Source organism: Gadus macrocephalus, chromosome 15, assembly GCF_031168955.1.
Source record: "Gadus macrocephalus chromosome 15, ASM3116895v1".
NCBI lineage: Eukaryota > Metazoa > Chordata > Actinopteri > Gadiformes > Gadidae > Gadus > Gadus macrocephalus.
The window spans coordinates 3,494,015-3,511,272 of NC_082396.1; the positions used below are offsets into that span (position 1 = coordinate 3,494,015).

The window sequence follows — 17,258 nt, forward strand, 5'->3', positions numbered from 1 at the left end:
ACATTGGTATTTTTTTAGGTTATTGTATCTATTTCACAGCAAATGACATACCGAAGCAGCACAGTTTTTGCAAAACACAGAAGGAAAGTGCCAGAAGGAAAAAAAAGCTTTTTTGGGGGAGAAGGCAAAATAAGAAAAAAGACAAAAAACACACCTGAGAATTGAGCAAACAGCAGAAAGGCGAAGTCTCGGTGGAATACATTACAAGGACGTCAGGGGCATGTTTTAGATAAGAACCTTCAGATGCCTTCAGTGTCCTCCTGACTTTCAGTTTGTCTCCAAAGAGACATGTTGTGTTGCCAGGAAGCATTCATCAAATTAGACGGGGGGAGAAAACAGTGTAGAGGAAATAAACAGAACACAAAAGCTCACGGCTCTCCTCTGAGACCGGGGGGAGACAGGTTATCAGAGAAGGTGTCTATTTGTCTTCAACATCAAAGAACGTAGAACTCTGCCTTTTCCCCCCCAGAGAACGGCTCTCCTCTACGCCTTCTTCCTTGTGTCATGGGGAGGGGGGGGGGCGGGGAGGGGGGGGGGACGACCGGATTACGAAATAAGAAATAAGTTTGTAAGTGTACTAGACGAGAGTGGTAAGTACACAAGGACTTCTCTGTCCACCAAATGGTGGATTCGCAGTGGAAGGGAGGTGGCGGCGTGCGGGCCTGTAAATAACGTGATGTACGGCTGCCCGGGACTGCTGACCGAGTTGGTCTGTAAAGAACCCATGCACACGCCATGGCTTTTGCTCGGAAGTCTAATTAAGGCGCCGAAAAAGAAATCAATGGTGGAGATTGAAAACCGGTATGACAGTGCTTAAGGAAGTTCCCAGGCCTCGATTGGCTGAGTCAGGTTGAAAATGTCTCGAGTTCAAACCCTGGAGGGTTCAATTTGTTCCTGAAGCAAGGTCAGCATCCAGTGCGTCTTCGGTGCAGGCAGCTGTATTCTCCCATGTCCCGTAGAAAACATATAATAGGATTGGAGCTGTTGCTGTACACCCCCTTCCCCTTCAGTGGGAGCATAAAACGAGAGCAGCAATTTATGGACACTTGGTCTTTATTGTCTTTTGTACGTGGAAGAAGGTTTGCTCAGAAATCGTCTGACGTTTTGGCACGATATTAAACATAGGCCTTTTGGCAACACATTCTGACCACAGATTAGAGTCAGTCTCTCTCTCTTTCGGGCACCGGATTCGCCGGCTCCGTCTGGACGGTCGGCCGAAACGCACAAGACTTATGCGGTTTCACCAAAAAAACGGCTCTGTGTGGGCGGGGTCTCTCTCTCTCTCTCTCTCTCTCTCTCTCTCTCTCTCTCTCTCTCTCTCATGCTAGCCAGCCCAGGCTCTACCATGGATTACTGGCCTTGCAGTACATTTAGTACTTATTGCATCAGTCAATTAACCTGGGAGGGTTTGGTAAACCCGCCATCGACCGTCTTTCAATGAAAAGGCGGGGGGATGGTTCAGGTGACATTGAGGTGAAAATCATGACAAGCTTACTGTTACCTTGGATCCATATAGAACAGCTGATGGCATTTCAATGCCTATTTTGCCATCCAATTGATGCAACCTGTCAGAGTTTTCATCACAGCGGTTATATTGCCTCTTAAGCCCCCCTCGAATGTGAACACATGGAGTTGTCACAGCCAAAGACCGAGCCGGGCGTTGGAGGACACCATGAATCGGTAATGGTATTGGATTCCAACCAGGTCATGACCACATCAAAGTGTTGACCTACACCCTAATCTATGCAGGCAGACTTCTGCCCACCAAAACACGTGCGTTCATTCAACACAGGAGATTTACTCCCACCTAAACCCACAGGTGCGGCCTTGGGTTCATCTTTTGTGAAAATAAATCAAAGAATGATTACAACGGCCGTATAGTTTACAGGCAAAAATTGTTATTGCACATAGCTCTAGTTGTTGGGAAGTACTTTGTCCTTGAGGGGAAAAAAAAATCTCCCCTTCTTCGCGATGTCACCGCCAGTTCAAATGGTATTATATTTTAAACCGTGAAGCCTCAACAACAACAATGAAGAAAGCCGTTGTGGGGGGGATGACTATAACCACAAAGCGAATTTAACTTAAAGGACAAGGCTACCATACATCCACGCTTTCCTCATTTCTAACAAAAGGAATAATGCGTTTCAACTGTACACAAGCCACCCCCGTCTTGCAGTGGGTAAACATGTGGCGGTGTGTGATCCAGTGTATCCTCAAAAGCACAATGAAAGGGCTAACGAAGAGAGGCGGCGTATTGATTCCTAAACACATCTTTGTTCAGCACACAGCCCTGTCTGCTTGTTGGAAGGTAGTTGGATGTCTGCTCCAACAAAGCTACCTGAATGCCTGCTGACCGTAAAGCAGGCGGTGCTTGCGTGCACAGGGAAAATAATTGTCTCCGATGTCTTCGATAATTTGAATGGCTATGGCCCTAAGAATAACTTGGATTGATGCCGGCCTTTTTGCTAACACTGAAATGATACCAAGCTATTGCCAAAGTGTTTTGTATCTACAGTTAAGAATGCCATTCCTCTTGAGTGCAAACACTGCAGGTCTATTTATAGTTAATGCATTTTTAGGGTTGGTAACTCTCCTTTTGTATCTCACCTTTTCAACGTGCATTCCTAATAGCTTTGTCTCTGAGCTTTAGTTTGGCCTGAATCCAGTTTGGGGAAGGACTCAATAAATGCACACACACACTCACTCACACACCCACACCCACACACACACACAAATACACACACACACAGCAGCGACTATTCTTTGGGGAGTTAGCCTACATGTAGCACACATCCGTGCCCACATCAGACATAAATCTAAAAGCCTCGCTGGCTGGGGGGTTGGGGGGGGGGGGGTGGGCTGTGTGTGAGATGAAGATAGCGGGGATGGAAGACGAAGAGGGAGTGAAACGGAGAAAGAAGAGGAGGGACAGATAAAGACACTAGCGAAAGGGGTGTGGGTAGAGAGAGAGAGTGAGAGCCATTGATTCACCTCTGCCAGGCGGTGCGCAGCGCTCGGATCTCCCGCCAGCAAAAACAAATCACAGGGCCGAAGTGATGGATGTGGCAGTCCCGGTTCTGGCTCTCCTGCCATCTGGACGGCCGACACTGTATATCAGCTTCATGCACAGCAAATTAAATTTACATTTGGACGGCTTCCCCGGGCCTCACCCAACTCAACAGATTTGGCGAGAGGGGACCCTTCCCTCCGCCTGCCACGACGAAGTGTAATGAGGTTGATCTATTATCTCCAGGTCTATTATGTAAAGATGATACGGGTCCATGTTCAGGATTTGGAAACGACGTTACAGCGGCAGCGGAATCGCATTATGTGCCGGCAAATGGATGTTAAGTGAAATGACATAGCCGTTTTATTTTGCGAATCGATGGTTATCTAACTTTGCAGATTGAGTTCACATCTCGTTTGTCCTTCGTTAACGATGAGATCTATGCGACCTCCCCCCTCGAAATGATTTGATTACTCAAGAGTGAGACAGGAAAAGAGTGATCGTTATTCAACGGCGTAAAAAAAAATAAAACTGGCTCTTGGAGCAGATGCGAAAGACAAAAGTTGCAAGCGGCTGTTCTGCAAAGCATGCACAATACAGGGGGACACAAACCCAAGCCCTTAAGGGCCGTTCCACCAGGCTCAAATTAAATGACCCTTCATCATGTGAACTCGATCAAATAGCCTGCAGTGAGACCATTAGCGAGCATCGCATTCTAATGTTTCATATATTGTTCTTAGCTGCTGATGTGTTTTTGATCACCCTAATTCGTTTGGAGGGACGGTCGGGGAATCGTGTTTTGGCAGGTGGAGGACGTGCGTTGGTCTGGGAGTAGGATCAGAGCCATGAGCATTGAAACGCTGTCTGATCTCTGCGTCGGTGTGGCTGTATTTCTTTTTATGCCCGTTTTAAAGCTTTAACGCTTTGGTAAATGTCAGAGGAGTTTTTTGCGATGACTTTTAACAATCGCGTTTAAAGAGCAATGCGAAGAGACGGCGTCGTCGGCAGCACGCCCTCGTCTCCGACGCGCCTGGGACGACGGTGGCACAGTGAAACCCTGGGCCGGCCGCACTGTGCCTCGGTAATCAAATCAAAACGCTTTTTCTTCCGCAAACGCTCATATTACCCAGAGTGCAACGTGGGGCCAGCTGACTCCCGCCATTTCCGCCACCCCTCCTCACGCGGTGCTGTGGGGGTGCGATGGTGTTGACGGAGGCGTCCTCTGGCCCTCACCACCACCACCACCACCACCACCATGGCTCACTGATTCAATCCCACCCGGTTTGGTTTTTTTGTCTCCAGGTTTTGATTCAAACCCCATCTTACGCTTTTATTTTGTATTCTCGGAAAAGAGGATATTTTGACCGAAACTGAATTGACAGATTGAGAGAAAGAAAATTAAATAAATTAAACAAATGCTCCGCGGCCGTCGCCTCGCCTCCTCCATCAGCTCCCCTCCTCACCTGACTCTCCCCCTCTCTCCCCCTCTCTCCCCCTCTCTCCCCCTCTAGACCACGGACGACCTGCTGGTGGCGTCGGCCGAGTGTCCGAGCGACGACGAGGACATTGATCCCTGTGAGCCGAGCTCAGGTGGGTTAGGTTAGTCATCTCTTTTTTTATTATTCTACGCCTCCACCTCCCCCTGGGTGTGTCAGTGTGTCCCCCTGTGTGTGTCAGTGTGTGTGTGTGTGTGTGTGTGTGTGTGTGTGTGTGTGTGTGTGTGTGTGTGTGTGTGTGTGTGTGTGTGTGTGTGTGTGTGTGTGTGTGTGTGTGTTGCGTGTGTGTGTGTGTTGCGTGCGTGTGCGCGCGTGTGTGTGTGTATCCGTGCACATATGCATGTTGGTGTGTGTGTATACTATCCGTGCACATGTGCATGTTGGTGTGTGCGTGTCTGTCTGTCTGTCTGTCTGTCTGTCTGTCTGTCTGTCTGTCTGTCTGTCTGTCTGTCTGTCTGTCTGTCTGTCTCTCTGTCTGTGCGTGTGTGTGTGTGTGTGTCTGTCTGTCCACCCCCTACCTCTCCCTGCTGTCCTCACGTAGATGGACACATCACAAACCATGACCTCAGATTCATTTTCAATCGGTGCTTGTTGATGTTTATAGGTGCTTGTTTATGGCGGCGGTTGTCTGAGCCATCCGTAATAGTTATTTTCCAAACTAAAGTGGTCCGCAAACTTCAAAATAATTGAATTTATTTCTCTCTGGCCGAGGCCAAATAAGGCCTTCACAAAGTTGTTTCATGCAAGGGCTGCACGATATGAGGAAAACATGCAATATGCGATAACAATGTTAGGTTAGCAGAGTCCTCGATTGGCTCTGTGAGGCTCTTCACAAATGAGCTGCAATCTGATTGGACTAAACCCCAAGCATGGTTGTCTGAGAAGGAGATACTGTTTGACTACTCAACAACATGACTTGTTGGCTTTCTTGAAGGGACAGCGAGAGCGTTTTCCGAACACCTTAAATTAGGTTAATTTCACAAGGCATAACACGAACGATCTATGTTCAACAACCACCAAAGTTATGTTCTCCTTCGTTCGTTAGAAGGTGGTCTTTAAAGGTGGGCCATTGCAAGCCGTAAAAAAAAGAAGCTGTGAAAGGTCTGCCTCTTCTGACATTACATATACATATCCAGCACACATCTAGGTGGACACGCCCACTTGTGATGTCAAAAGTGGCAGATTTTCACAACGGCTCGTAACGGCTAATCACACTCACACCTGGTGGTATGATATGTCACCTTTAAACCCATCACCTACTTATCACCGCCGTGCTAAAACCGCGGATGATCCATGAGTCAACCATGACGCACGCTGTCGGCGAGCCGGTTTTGATCGCCGTCTAGTCGACTACCAAAACCCCCGCACGCGTCGCGGGCGACCCTCGTTTAACGCCAACGGTAGCGGTTGTCACGGCAACGTACAGGCTTTAATTATCAGGTTCCACACATCAGTCCAATTAACTCCGTCGATAAGTATATTGTGCGCCCAGAGAGGGTGTGGGCAGGCTTATTCTCCCTCATCTCCTGTCCCGTATCGGGTGTGTTGTTGTGCAGCACCTGCATGGAGGGTCCCCTGCTGGTGATTGCATTTGTACAACAAGCAGTTGGAGTTCTTCTCATATTTAATGAGCTTATTATTTTCGTGCTGTCTGCGGGGCTTCACAAACCCAGTGGGATGGATCATATCTCTTTGCACTTTATGCAAACCGAGAGGAGCAGCCCCTCTTCCGGGGAAATGTATTTGTTGGTTTTAAAGTTTTTTGCGGTGTACGAACAATCGTAGCATGAACAATCACTACCCGGAAAAAAAAAAACGACCTGCGCCGCCTTATCCATGATATTACTAACCGTAAAGAATAGATGAGGCAATTATAAAACCCGTGGTCTACCTGAGATGAATAAAATAAGATGCATTCTGAAGGGACTGGAAGAAAAAAAAGAGAACGCAATTAAGTCCAGACTCTATCCATCCGTATCTGCTATTGATCAATACTTAGTGATAAAAGCTCAACTTTAATTGTCTGGCCCGTGGCAGCAGCATCCAACTTTTCCTGTTCGACTCTGTGTGGCAGTGTGGTGGAGGACTTTATTCATTCACAACACCGGCCCTGAACACTACCCCAACACGCCGGCTCTCCCAGTGGCATCCCTCACAACGTTGTCAGCTAGCGCTGGGATTTGTGTTGCCGCTGTTGTTGCCGTCTGACGCGAGTCGGCTAGAGTCCTGTCGCGGGACCGCAGGCATCAGAGCCGCCTCTTTGTCGCAGAGCAGCACGTATAAAGTAGTGCCGATTTACATATCGCCAGTCAAGGTCACCTGCCATCAAGCGAGCGTCACGCTGTACACGGCAGCGGCGGCGGCGGCGCACTGTGATGCTAGGAGACGCTATCTCCCTCCTTCTGTGCTAATTTGAAAGGATTTGACAGCATGGAGCTGTAAGGCTCCCAGGGTGGCAGCTGTCTAACACCGTACCCTGATTAATATCTACAGTCAGGGTCACTCGCGCGCTCTGGCTCAGAACCCACCCCCCCCCACCCCCCCCCCCCCGACGGCAGGGCTGAACACGGGGAACCCGATCCACTCGGTATGCGATCCCACTGATAAAGGGACTACTTTCTCACATTACGGTCGGGTCATCGCTTTCCGTGCTACGGATAATACATCATTTTGAAATAAACGACTCCAGAAGCTCTCTTGCTCCCCCTCTCCCTCTCCCTCACTCCCCCTCTTTCTTTCTCTCTCTCTCGCTCGATCCCCCTCTGTCTCTTACTCCCTCTTTCTCACCCCCTCTCTTTCTCACTCTCTCTCTCTCTTTCTCACTCCCTCTCTCTCGCTCTCTTTCTCACTCTCTCTTTCTCACTCCCTCTCTCTCTTTCTCACTCCCTCTCTCTCTCTTTCTCACTCTCTCTCTCTCTTTCTCACTCTCTCTTTCTCACTCCCTCTCTCCCTCTCTCTCTCTCTTACTCCCTCTCTCTCTTTCTCTCTTTCTTACTCCCTCTCTCTCACTCTCTTTCTCTCCCTCTCCCTCTCTCATTCTCTCTTTCTCACTCCCTCTCTCTCCCTCTCTCTTTCTCACTCCCTCTCTCTCTCCCTCTCTCATTCTCTCTTTCTCACTCCCTCTCTCTCTTTCTCACTCCCTCTCTCTCTTTCTCACTCCCTCTCTCTCTCTCTCTCTCTTTCTCTCTTTCTTACTCCCTCTCTCTCTCACTCCCTCTCTCTCTTTCTCACTCCCTCTCTCTCTTTCTCACTCCCTCTCTCTCTCTCTCTCTCTCTCTCTCTCTCTCTTTCTCTCTTTCTTACTCCCTCTCTCTCTCTTTCTCTCTTTCTTACTCCCTCTCTCTCTCACTCCCTCTCTCTCTTTCTCACTCCCTCTCTCTCTTTCTCACTCCCTCTCTCTCTCTCTCTCTCTCTCTCTCTCTCTTTCTCTCTTTCTTACTCCCTCTCTCTCTCTTTCTCTCTTTCTTACTCCCTCTCTCTCTCTCTCTCTTTCTCTCCCTCTCCCTCTCCCTCTCTCATTCTCTCTTTTTCTCTCTCTCTCTCTCTCTCTCTCTTCACCATTGGCCACATGTGGAAAACCAAGCTCCACGTTCTCTCCCCACTGTAGAGAGGTAATCCGGCAGAGGGGGACAGGGAGGTTTTAATATATGTACAAATAGAGAAAAATAACCACTGGATCCAACAGGGGGCCCCGTGAATAGAATGAACTCCCAGGAGGGCCCCGGGGCCCAGTCGTCGATCACACTGTGAATTGCCAATATATTTTTTTTTGGCGGTATTCTCGGCCCGACCCCAGTCCACCGCGGGTGACATTGATCAGAGCAACTTGCTTATCGCGTCGCCTCGTTTCTCCGACCCCCGCGAAGCCTCTGTCAACAAGGGGGAGCCACACCAGTGGGGCTAATCTTCCAGCATGGCTTTAGATTAGATCAGGCTGCAGCAAATTCAATCCCCCTACCGCCCCCGCCTCAGCCTCCGTGGTGAACAGGAACCGTCGCTGGTACACACCAGCCCGTGAGGCCGATGTACGATCAGTAGCCAGCCGTCACTTCACTACAGGGACGCCACTGTGTGCACGCAGGACATAACGCGTGTAGTGCTAATGTTCACCAGAAAATAGGGATAATTAAAATAGAGATGATGGTGCTGATGATTCTCAAGCTGCCAAAACCGAACATGGAAGGAAAAAAACTGTAGTGTAGACAGACAGAGAGGCGTTGAACCCAATCCTTACCAAGGACCAATCAATCATGTACAGTACTATCTATTTAAAACGTGTACCGTAGTTCATTGAGTGTCCGCAGTCTTGCTGTAAGACAAAGGGACATGTGGCTTCTGAAAGCCCTTTATATTGCCCGCTATACAACTTAGCATTGCATTGCATGTCTTAACTCCCCGAACATGCTTGTCCATTAAATATTTCATTGGGATTTGGGTCTTTGTTCACGGATTTGACCGAAGGGAGCTAGGTAATATTCCTAATTCACTTTTGTCTTTGTCTCTTCTTAAGCCCCCTACTGTGTGACTGGCGTTTCACGTTAAGCATCATAAGCCATGTTTTATTGCATGGCCACCCCTTATACTGAAAGCATTCTCTGGAGAAAAGCAACTGTATTGAAAGGCAATCCCTCAGGCTGACTACAATGCATTGATTTTAATTTTTAAGGCTGTCAAGAACAATTTGAAAAAGAAATTTCATTTCAAAATGTTTCAAACCGCTTTTTAAAATATTCCCTTCAATCTTGCCTGACGTTCAAGAAAATTATATGTTTCTCCTTTTCCATTTATAATACCAGACTTCATGGAACCTTCTGGAGTTTTTTCAAATGGAAAAAATGTAGAAGTAGTAATGATATTAGAAATGCACAGAATTAAACGGCATAATGAATTATGGACACAAATTAAAAAAGAATAAATGAATAATAAAAAAACGCAAATATAAATACAAAGACAAAATGTTGGGTGTACTTTCTAGGTTATTTTTTATTCAGCAGAGTTAATCCTAACATTGCATCCCAAAGACAGGACCCGTATCAGAAAGGTAAATAACCGCTGAAATGTAATGTTACAATTCCAAAAAATCTCTCCTTTAATCTTATCCCTTTGACATTAGCCGGCCCAGGAAGCCGTTTCAACTGCCCAGGGGCAGGTCCGGGTTAATCTTCTCTAATGTTCTGCCCACTGACATTAGAAATGTTTGTGTTTGACATTCCCCCCCTCACCAACTAAAATATAATAATGCATCATATGATGAGGAAATAATAGAACAAAGCAAATAAAATGGCAATGTAAGAAATGGTACTTAAAAAGCAGAGGAAAGTAATAGTGTTAAAATGATTGCTTTAAAAAGCGGGCCGGCGAGATTGATGAAAGACAACAGCACTGGAGCTGTCTTAGCAGGTCACTGACCACATCTAATGGCTTATTAAATCATAGGACCCAAACTGCAGCCTTCTCTCTTCGGTGCTTTCACTCGGTGCATACAGTATTCACTGCATGACGAAACACCCGGCTCAGTGGGGCTGTCATCCTCAGAAAAGATTATATATATATAGATATATAAAGAAATAAATCGATATATATAATAATAATAATCTCTCTCCGGATTCCCATTGGAGGTCCATTAATCACAAAGTGCCGGGGAGTGATGACCTGCAAATGCTCTTTTGTCCAAATTGTCGATGCGATAATCTTATAATTGTAGGGTTGTTTTTTTTTCAAATTCAGCAAGAAATATATGACTGAAGCTGTCTTTTAAAATAATAATCACAGATAAAATTGAGTGCCAAGAAAGAGAAAAAGGGATTTCTCACTGAGGGTCTTCATATCAGCAATTTAGTTTACTGATCCCAAAAATATTCATATTTTCAATATTTATTTTTATGCTATTGCAAATGTTATGCTGAGGTTGATAATAGCATAGTGTGTCCGTTTAGCACTTGAAGTGAAGCATGACCGGTTATGCTTCTGAAAGAATAGACAAAGAACTCAGACTACTAAATGCTGGTGACCATACAGTGAAAATGATTCAGACGATTACATTTATGCCACAAATGTAACAATCGCTATGAAAGTAGACCACCATCCCTTAAAACAAATTAATTTCTAATTGAATGAAAGGAAAATGGAATTTCTAATTATTAGATTTATCACCCATTCAGGGTGATAAATCGGTTTGACGTTAGCATGTTCTCCCCATGTTCATGCTGGTTTAACTGTGAGGAAGACATGCAGTTCAAGCTAATTAGAGTGGACAAAATTAGCCCGTACGTGGGAATTGTTTGTTGATACCTAGCATCTTGCACAACAGGATGTTGGAGGCTGTCCATAGCCACAGAACGTGTGCCAGCAGTAGCATGTGGGCATAATTTAATTTTGAACCAAATAGTTATTTACCGAATAGTCCTTCGGTGAAAAATAAAATAATCAATGAATAAATTGAATGGCTGCAATCTAAAAGAGAGAACAAATTCAAACATTTCGAAATAAAAATAGTACAAAAACACTTGCAATGCAAACTCAACCACTTCCACTGAGAGCCTGCTTGCGACTTACTCATGTCAGTGTTCCTCTTCTAACCTATGAGTGTGACAGTGGAGCGACTTGACGCTGTCACCAAGGCCGCCCACACACCAGTGCCTCACAAGTACAATACGTGTTCTGGCCGCTATTAGCATCATTAGCATCGTGGCTGCTGCCTGCTAGCTCGCCAAAGGATGGCTGGGACAGCCGTCATGTTGAGAAACATGCTGCCGTGGGCCTTATCTGCTCAAGTCATGTAGGACCACCACACTGTTGTCTAAAGAGCCGATACTCCTATTCACGGCTGTAGGGTGGAAGCGTAGAATGTAACGTAAGTAAATGTAATAAAAAATTATAATGTAAAAAAAAAAATCCCAAAATAGCCTATATATGAATCTATATACTTTTTTTACTCTGATATATATATTACCGGTAAATATATACATATATTTAAATAATGTTTATGATCCACCAAGACACTCAACCTTCACTGCAAAAATGAATTATGACTTTATATTTTTTATGTGTACCGTCAAATTCCTGCTCCCTATCTATTAGCCGCCGTGGAGCGCTGAGCTGAAGGTCACGGAAGGCATTACATCCCGGGCAGCTTTAGCTGCTTCATTACCTCAGACGGATGCTCACGCATACCTTAAACAAGGCTTCCGTCTCCATACCGCACCCTTTCTCTCTGTGTCACCGACCTGCTCGCCCCCCCAACTGTAAATTAACAAACAAATGAACCTTTTCACTGGAGACAAATGAGGGGAAAGTAGTTTGCAAGAGGATCATTTATTCAAATCCCGGTCGGGGAGTAGGGCGGGGGCCTCTGAATGAAGGCCCTGAATGAAATACAGAATCACTTCAGGCATTACAAACTCCATTAAGTATATAGTCTCACTGCGCCGATGCTAATGTCTGTTAAGGGCAGAGCTTGTGTAACCAGGTAGACATAAAGGGAGCGACAGATCCACACACTTCCCAGAGGCGTCCACAGAGATACTGAAAAGCAGAGGGACGGGGTCACTGCGACTCTATTTCAGGCGATGGAATGATATTGATATGGTAGGGACTTGATATTTGTATGTTATGATAATCCCTGCTGCCCATTGCTTTCTCTTTCTGAGTCATAAAAACAAGCGATGTATCTCCACGGTGGAGCCAAGACTCCCAGGTGCATGGATCTGAAACATGTCCTCCACCCAACCTATACTTGCAGGGGTGGTTGAACGCCATAAAGGCTTGAGCCTCATTCAGATCCACCGACTCCACTTCCACTCGTCTATGCAATGAATAATTATAATTATGAGGAAAGCTAGATTCACACACACAAATGCATAGATATAAATAGAGCCTGAGGCAGTGTGCTTACCAAATCTGTTTAGAGGGTCGATATAATAAATAGCATTTTTCCTCATCTTGATTCATATCTGAATGTTTATTGAAATATATCCCATTTGCTGGTGGAGATTTCTGGTCTTTTTCGTTTACAGGAACAAACCCCCGACTTCGATTGTCCGTAGGGAAAAAAAACGCCCTATTTCAGGTTTTTCGGGTTAATCTCTCGGTGACGTCGTCCCAGCCCTTACCGCCGCTACTCTTAAGGGCCCCCCCGGAACCCATTGTGTTCCGGAGAGCTGCTGCACAACAGCCGACCCGACTGACCTGTCCTTTTACAGCCGTTTACCTTTTTTGTCTTCTCACGTCCCTCCAGCTTCTCTCCTCCACGCCCCGGCCCCAAGTGCGTGAAAACGATACGAGCGGCATAAGAGAGAAATACAAGCCCCCGTTGCTGCGGACGAGAGGAAAATCTTGATGAAATACAGTAATACAAGTCCCTTGCTTGGGTTGCGATTGAGAGCGAAAGGTTATTCCGCAGCCTCTCCCCACTGCAATCCTTCAAAAGTCTGCCTCCCCCTGAGTTTACTTCTGCTGCCTCTCAACTGAACCCCTGCGATGCTGTGCGGAAACCAGGCGCCACTTGAAGGTCATTTTCTACATGTCTAATTTTACCCTTGAGTAGAGAGCGAGCATCATTTTAAATACTTGTTTCAGGCACCATTTCTCTCTCTGTCTCTCTCTCGGTCCGTCCCCGGCTGTTTATGTGCAGCGGTTACGAGGTGGTGAAGGGGTGAGGAAGGGACAGATGTTTGATTCACTGAGGCCCCAACGGCGCTCGATGTGGAGTCGATGGGCCTTGTGTCGTTTGCTCTGTTGGTTTTTAATCAGGTGCACTAAAATTAAGCATATTGCGTGCAACATTTCAAATAAGATTTCATTTTCTGTCCTCCTTAGAATATGTATGCGCACAGACGTGCTTGGGCGTCTTACTGTGGTATCACTTCGCAAAAAAACTAGTCAGTGGTAAAAAGTAAAATTTCAGAAGTAAATGTGGTTTGCAGCCTTCTGAAAATAAAGTTTTAGTACCTGGTATATTGGAAAATGTACAGTAGAGGGATTTGAAGTAGTGCTGTAGCTTTATGGTGTTCTTCACAGCTCCACTGTGGTTAATACGGTCCTCTAGGTGGTTGCTAAGGTGTTCCGGGTGGTTTATGGGGTGTTCTGTATGGTTACTAAGGTTTTATAGCTGGTTGCTAGGTTATTTCAGGTGGTTGCCAGGGGATAATATGGGTTGCTAGGGGGGTCTACGTAGCTTCCATCTGGCTCTGAGTGATGTCAATATTCTTGTGTGTGGTTTTCCATCAAGTAAGAGTGGTTGCTAGGGGGTTGTGGTTGCTAGGTTACTCTACTTGGTTGCTAGGGGTGACCTAGGTGGCTACCGGGGTGTTTTAGTTGGTTGCTACGCTGACCTGGGTGCTTGCTCTGGGTGTCTAGGTGGTTGCCGGGGACATCTAGTTGGTTGCCGGGGTGTTCTAGTTGGTTGCTGGGGTGCTCTAGTCGGTTGCTAGGGTGTTCTTGATTTAAGTATAGCTAGTGAGTTGTGAATCATTATGAAGAAGTTTGGATAGTAAGGCAGTGAGTAAAGTTAGAACTATTGTTCTAAGATAAAGTACGAAGGAGGAGTACGGAAGTTTTGCAACAATAATAATTAATGTATCAAGATAATATAAACTTATATTAGACAAGAGGAGTCACACAACACAGCACACCTTGTTATAATTATATAAATACTTATTATTAGTGCCAATGACACCCACCCAGAACAAAAGCTCTGACTTGTTGGCTGGGATTGTTTTTCGCTATTTTGAATAACAACGTGTTGGGGCGTCGACGGGGTGCCAATCTACACCCGCCCCCCCCCCCCCCCCCCCCCAGGGTGACAAACCCCTCAGCGCCCAGTGGAGGTGTGGAGGTGTTGGAACAGCAGTTCTCTCTCTCTCTCTCTCTCTCTCTCTCTCTCTCTCACTCTCTGGCCCCGTCCACACGGAGCCGAAACGGGGGAAAACGATCCGGTTTCGTTTTATCCGGTTCAGGAATATCTCCGTAAAGACAGAGTCATTGCAGAACCACATCGAGCTGTAGAAACTCTGCAGTAAATATTCAAAGCGCTGGTTCTCCAAAGAAAAAAGTGGAGCGCATCTAGCCCACGCGCGTACAGCCTGCGCGCTGTATACAAACATTCAGTCACGAGGAGATTCAACCTTTTAAATTGAGCAGAAGTACTTTTTAATGTACAGTTAGTAGTTACATTTATCAAGGGGCTTTGTTTGAAGCTACGAAAAATACAAATAAAATAATTAATAAAAATTCAACGCAACTCTGACGTCATGGTTTGCGTTTCAGGCGTTCACACGAATCCTAACACGAAACCGACTAGCGCCGGATAGATTTTTTGATTTGAAACCACCTCCGAGGATGGTTTCAGAAATGGGCGGCTTCGGGCACCGGATTCGCCGGCTCCGTCTTGACGGTCGGCCGAAACGCACAAGACTTATGTGGTTTCACCAAAAAATCGGCTCCGTGTGGACGGGGTCTCTCTCTCTCTCTCTCTCTCTCTCTCTCTCTCTCTCTCTCTCTCTCTCTCTCTCTCTCTCTCTCTCTCTCTCTCTCTCTCTCTCTCTCTCTCTCTCTCTCTCTCTCTCTCTCTCTCTCTCTCTCCTGGAGTTACAAACACAACCCCTGATCTCTGCTGCCATCTCCTCTCCAGAGACAAAGGTAGAGAGTCTGGGATAGAATGCATACTTCCTCTCTCCTTCTCTCTCTCTCTCTTTCTCCCCTCCAATCACCCTGCTTGTGTTATCTACCCTTTTGACTTTTTGACCCTGAACAAAGAGCTGATAGTGAGGAAGCAGAACAGGTAACTCACTGAAACGCCCGGGCGATGGCTCACACTGGAAGCAGCAGTGTCAGCCAGCCGGCTGGTGTGTTTCGCCGATGTGTTCTTTTTTTTTTTTTCATGCCCACAAGGCACGAGAGGGGCCTTCTTCTTCACACCTGTCCGCAAGGATAAGTGGGCTTGTCACAGGCAGAGCTAATCTGTTGCAACGCTCAGTCACACACGATTCCCCGGTGGCGCTTTCCCCCTTGTCCTTGAATGTGTGCTGGTGCTGATGGCTTGTCCACGCTGGTGATCAGTATAACCGGCTTTGAAAACATTTGACTTGGGTCAATGGAAGGCAGAGGCATCACCACCTCTTTTTTTGGGGGGGGAGGGAAGGAGGAGAATATGTTGCCCTTCAGAGTTACTGCTTTGTTTTTTTACGGTGGGGAGTAGATTGGGAGAAGATACCTGGTGTTGTTATTGAGCGCCAAAGGATGTATGAAAATAATGATAACATTGAGGAGGATGATCTACCCTTTTCATAACAAGGCAATCAGTAGGGGAGTTCGAGAAATTCTAAAGATGTTCTTTACCCGCAAGGCTCTCCGTAGGGAGGGAGTAATTGTATATATTTTAGTGAATAAGGGCTATTAGGATTGATGGGCTAAGTATTGGAATGAAATTTGAACAAATACTAGAAAGTGAGCTAGCTCATCACTACATCTCTTCGCCTAAATGCCTCTCATATATTTATTGAAAAAAAGAACACGGCTATTCACAATCATTTCGACAAAATTTTAATTAGGCTTGATTCCATTTTAATAGTATTCCTTAATTTAATATATTTTTTAGCATATTAGGCATGATAGAGCCTGATGAGGACAGTTAACATAATAACAAACTATTGCATTTCTAATTCGTTTTTTGTGTTTTTTGTGTTGGCAGTTTGGTTTGTATATGACTCAAAGAAAAGACCCAGAGGTTATGTAACTATTATTCATTAAACTGCTCTGGCAGACTTAGAAATGAATGTAGCCTGCCTGTAGGAATTTAGACGTTGCTTTAAAATCCAAACATTATATATTATACTAGCAACTTTTGGTTATTAATGAAAAGCTCTCAAATAGTTCCCACAGCCATTAAAATAACACAAAAATAATTGACATTTATAAGTCGAGCAGGAATTGTGCATACTTTTGTCATAGAAAATAGAATTAAAATTAAACCTCTCCAGCCTTCCAACTATTGCAAATAAAACAACTCCTACCTCACTTCAAGACATTTACAAACCATTTATTTGTTTTAATTTATTTTTTGGTGGGATAATCTTAAAATTCCTAGCTCCGAGGGCTTGACATTTAGTTCACCACCACCCAGCCCGCGGTATAGATAAACGGTTGAGGTGGGTGTGTAAGCTACACAATCTTTGGAGCAGCACTCAAGACAGACCAAGTGTCAATTCAGAACAATTTATATACAGAAAGGCAGAACGACATCAGCCTGACTTTTCAGACTGCACCTTTGGTAGAATAATAGAATCCCATTAAGTGCGTCGCTTTCAGAAAGATGTGCACTGGCATTATTTCGAAATGGCACAAAGGACAGATCTTTGTAGGATCTTTTGATAGAGATTCACTGTATGCTCCAGTATCAGCAGCCAATAAGCTATACCGAAGCTAGGGCTGCAGAAGTAGACTCAGAGATCTGCGTTGCCTCACCTGGCTCCCCTTTATGCCTTTTAAGATGTTTTTTATTTTGAAATAAAGACATATTCAAAAGGTCAGATCAGACATTCTGCTCCCAATGTGATGTCTGTCTGCGAGGCCGAGGACACTTGTATAATGCTTATAGATATTTTGATATTCAATTAAAATAAAATAAAAATCAAGTGTGCTATGAGCGATATTTGCCTCATTGCAAAAAATGAGAGCTTCCTTATAAAGGACTCTGAAGTCATGACATTTAACTGTCAACCATTCAAATGTCTAAGCCAAATGATCTTGACTGATTC

At 45.5% G+C, this 17,258-nt stretch overlaps 1 protein-coding gene across 1 annotated transcript in view; it reads left to right on the forward strand.

Moving 5' to 3' along the window:
• The window catches only part of nrxn1a (neurexin 1a), a 175,429-nt gene that overhangs the window by 154,815 nt on the left and 3,356 nt on the right, over positions 1 to 17,258 (forward strand). Inside the window, exon 18 of the mRNA XM_060073818.1 lies at positions 4,519 to 4,597. Within this exon, the coding sequence (XP_059929801.1) occupies positions 4,519 to 4,597 (79 nt within the window). The remainder of the gene's footprint in view (positions 1 to 4,518; positions 4,598 to 17,258) is intronic.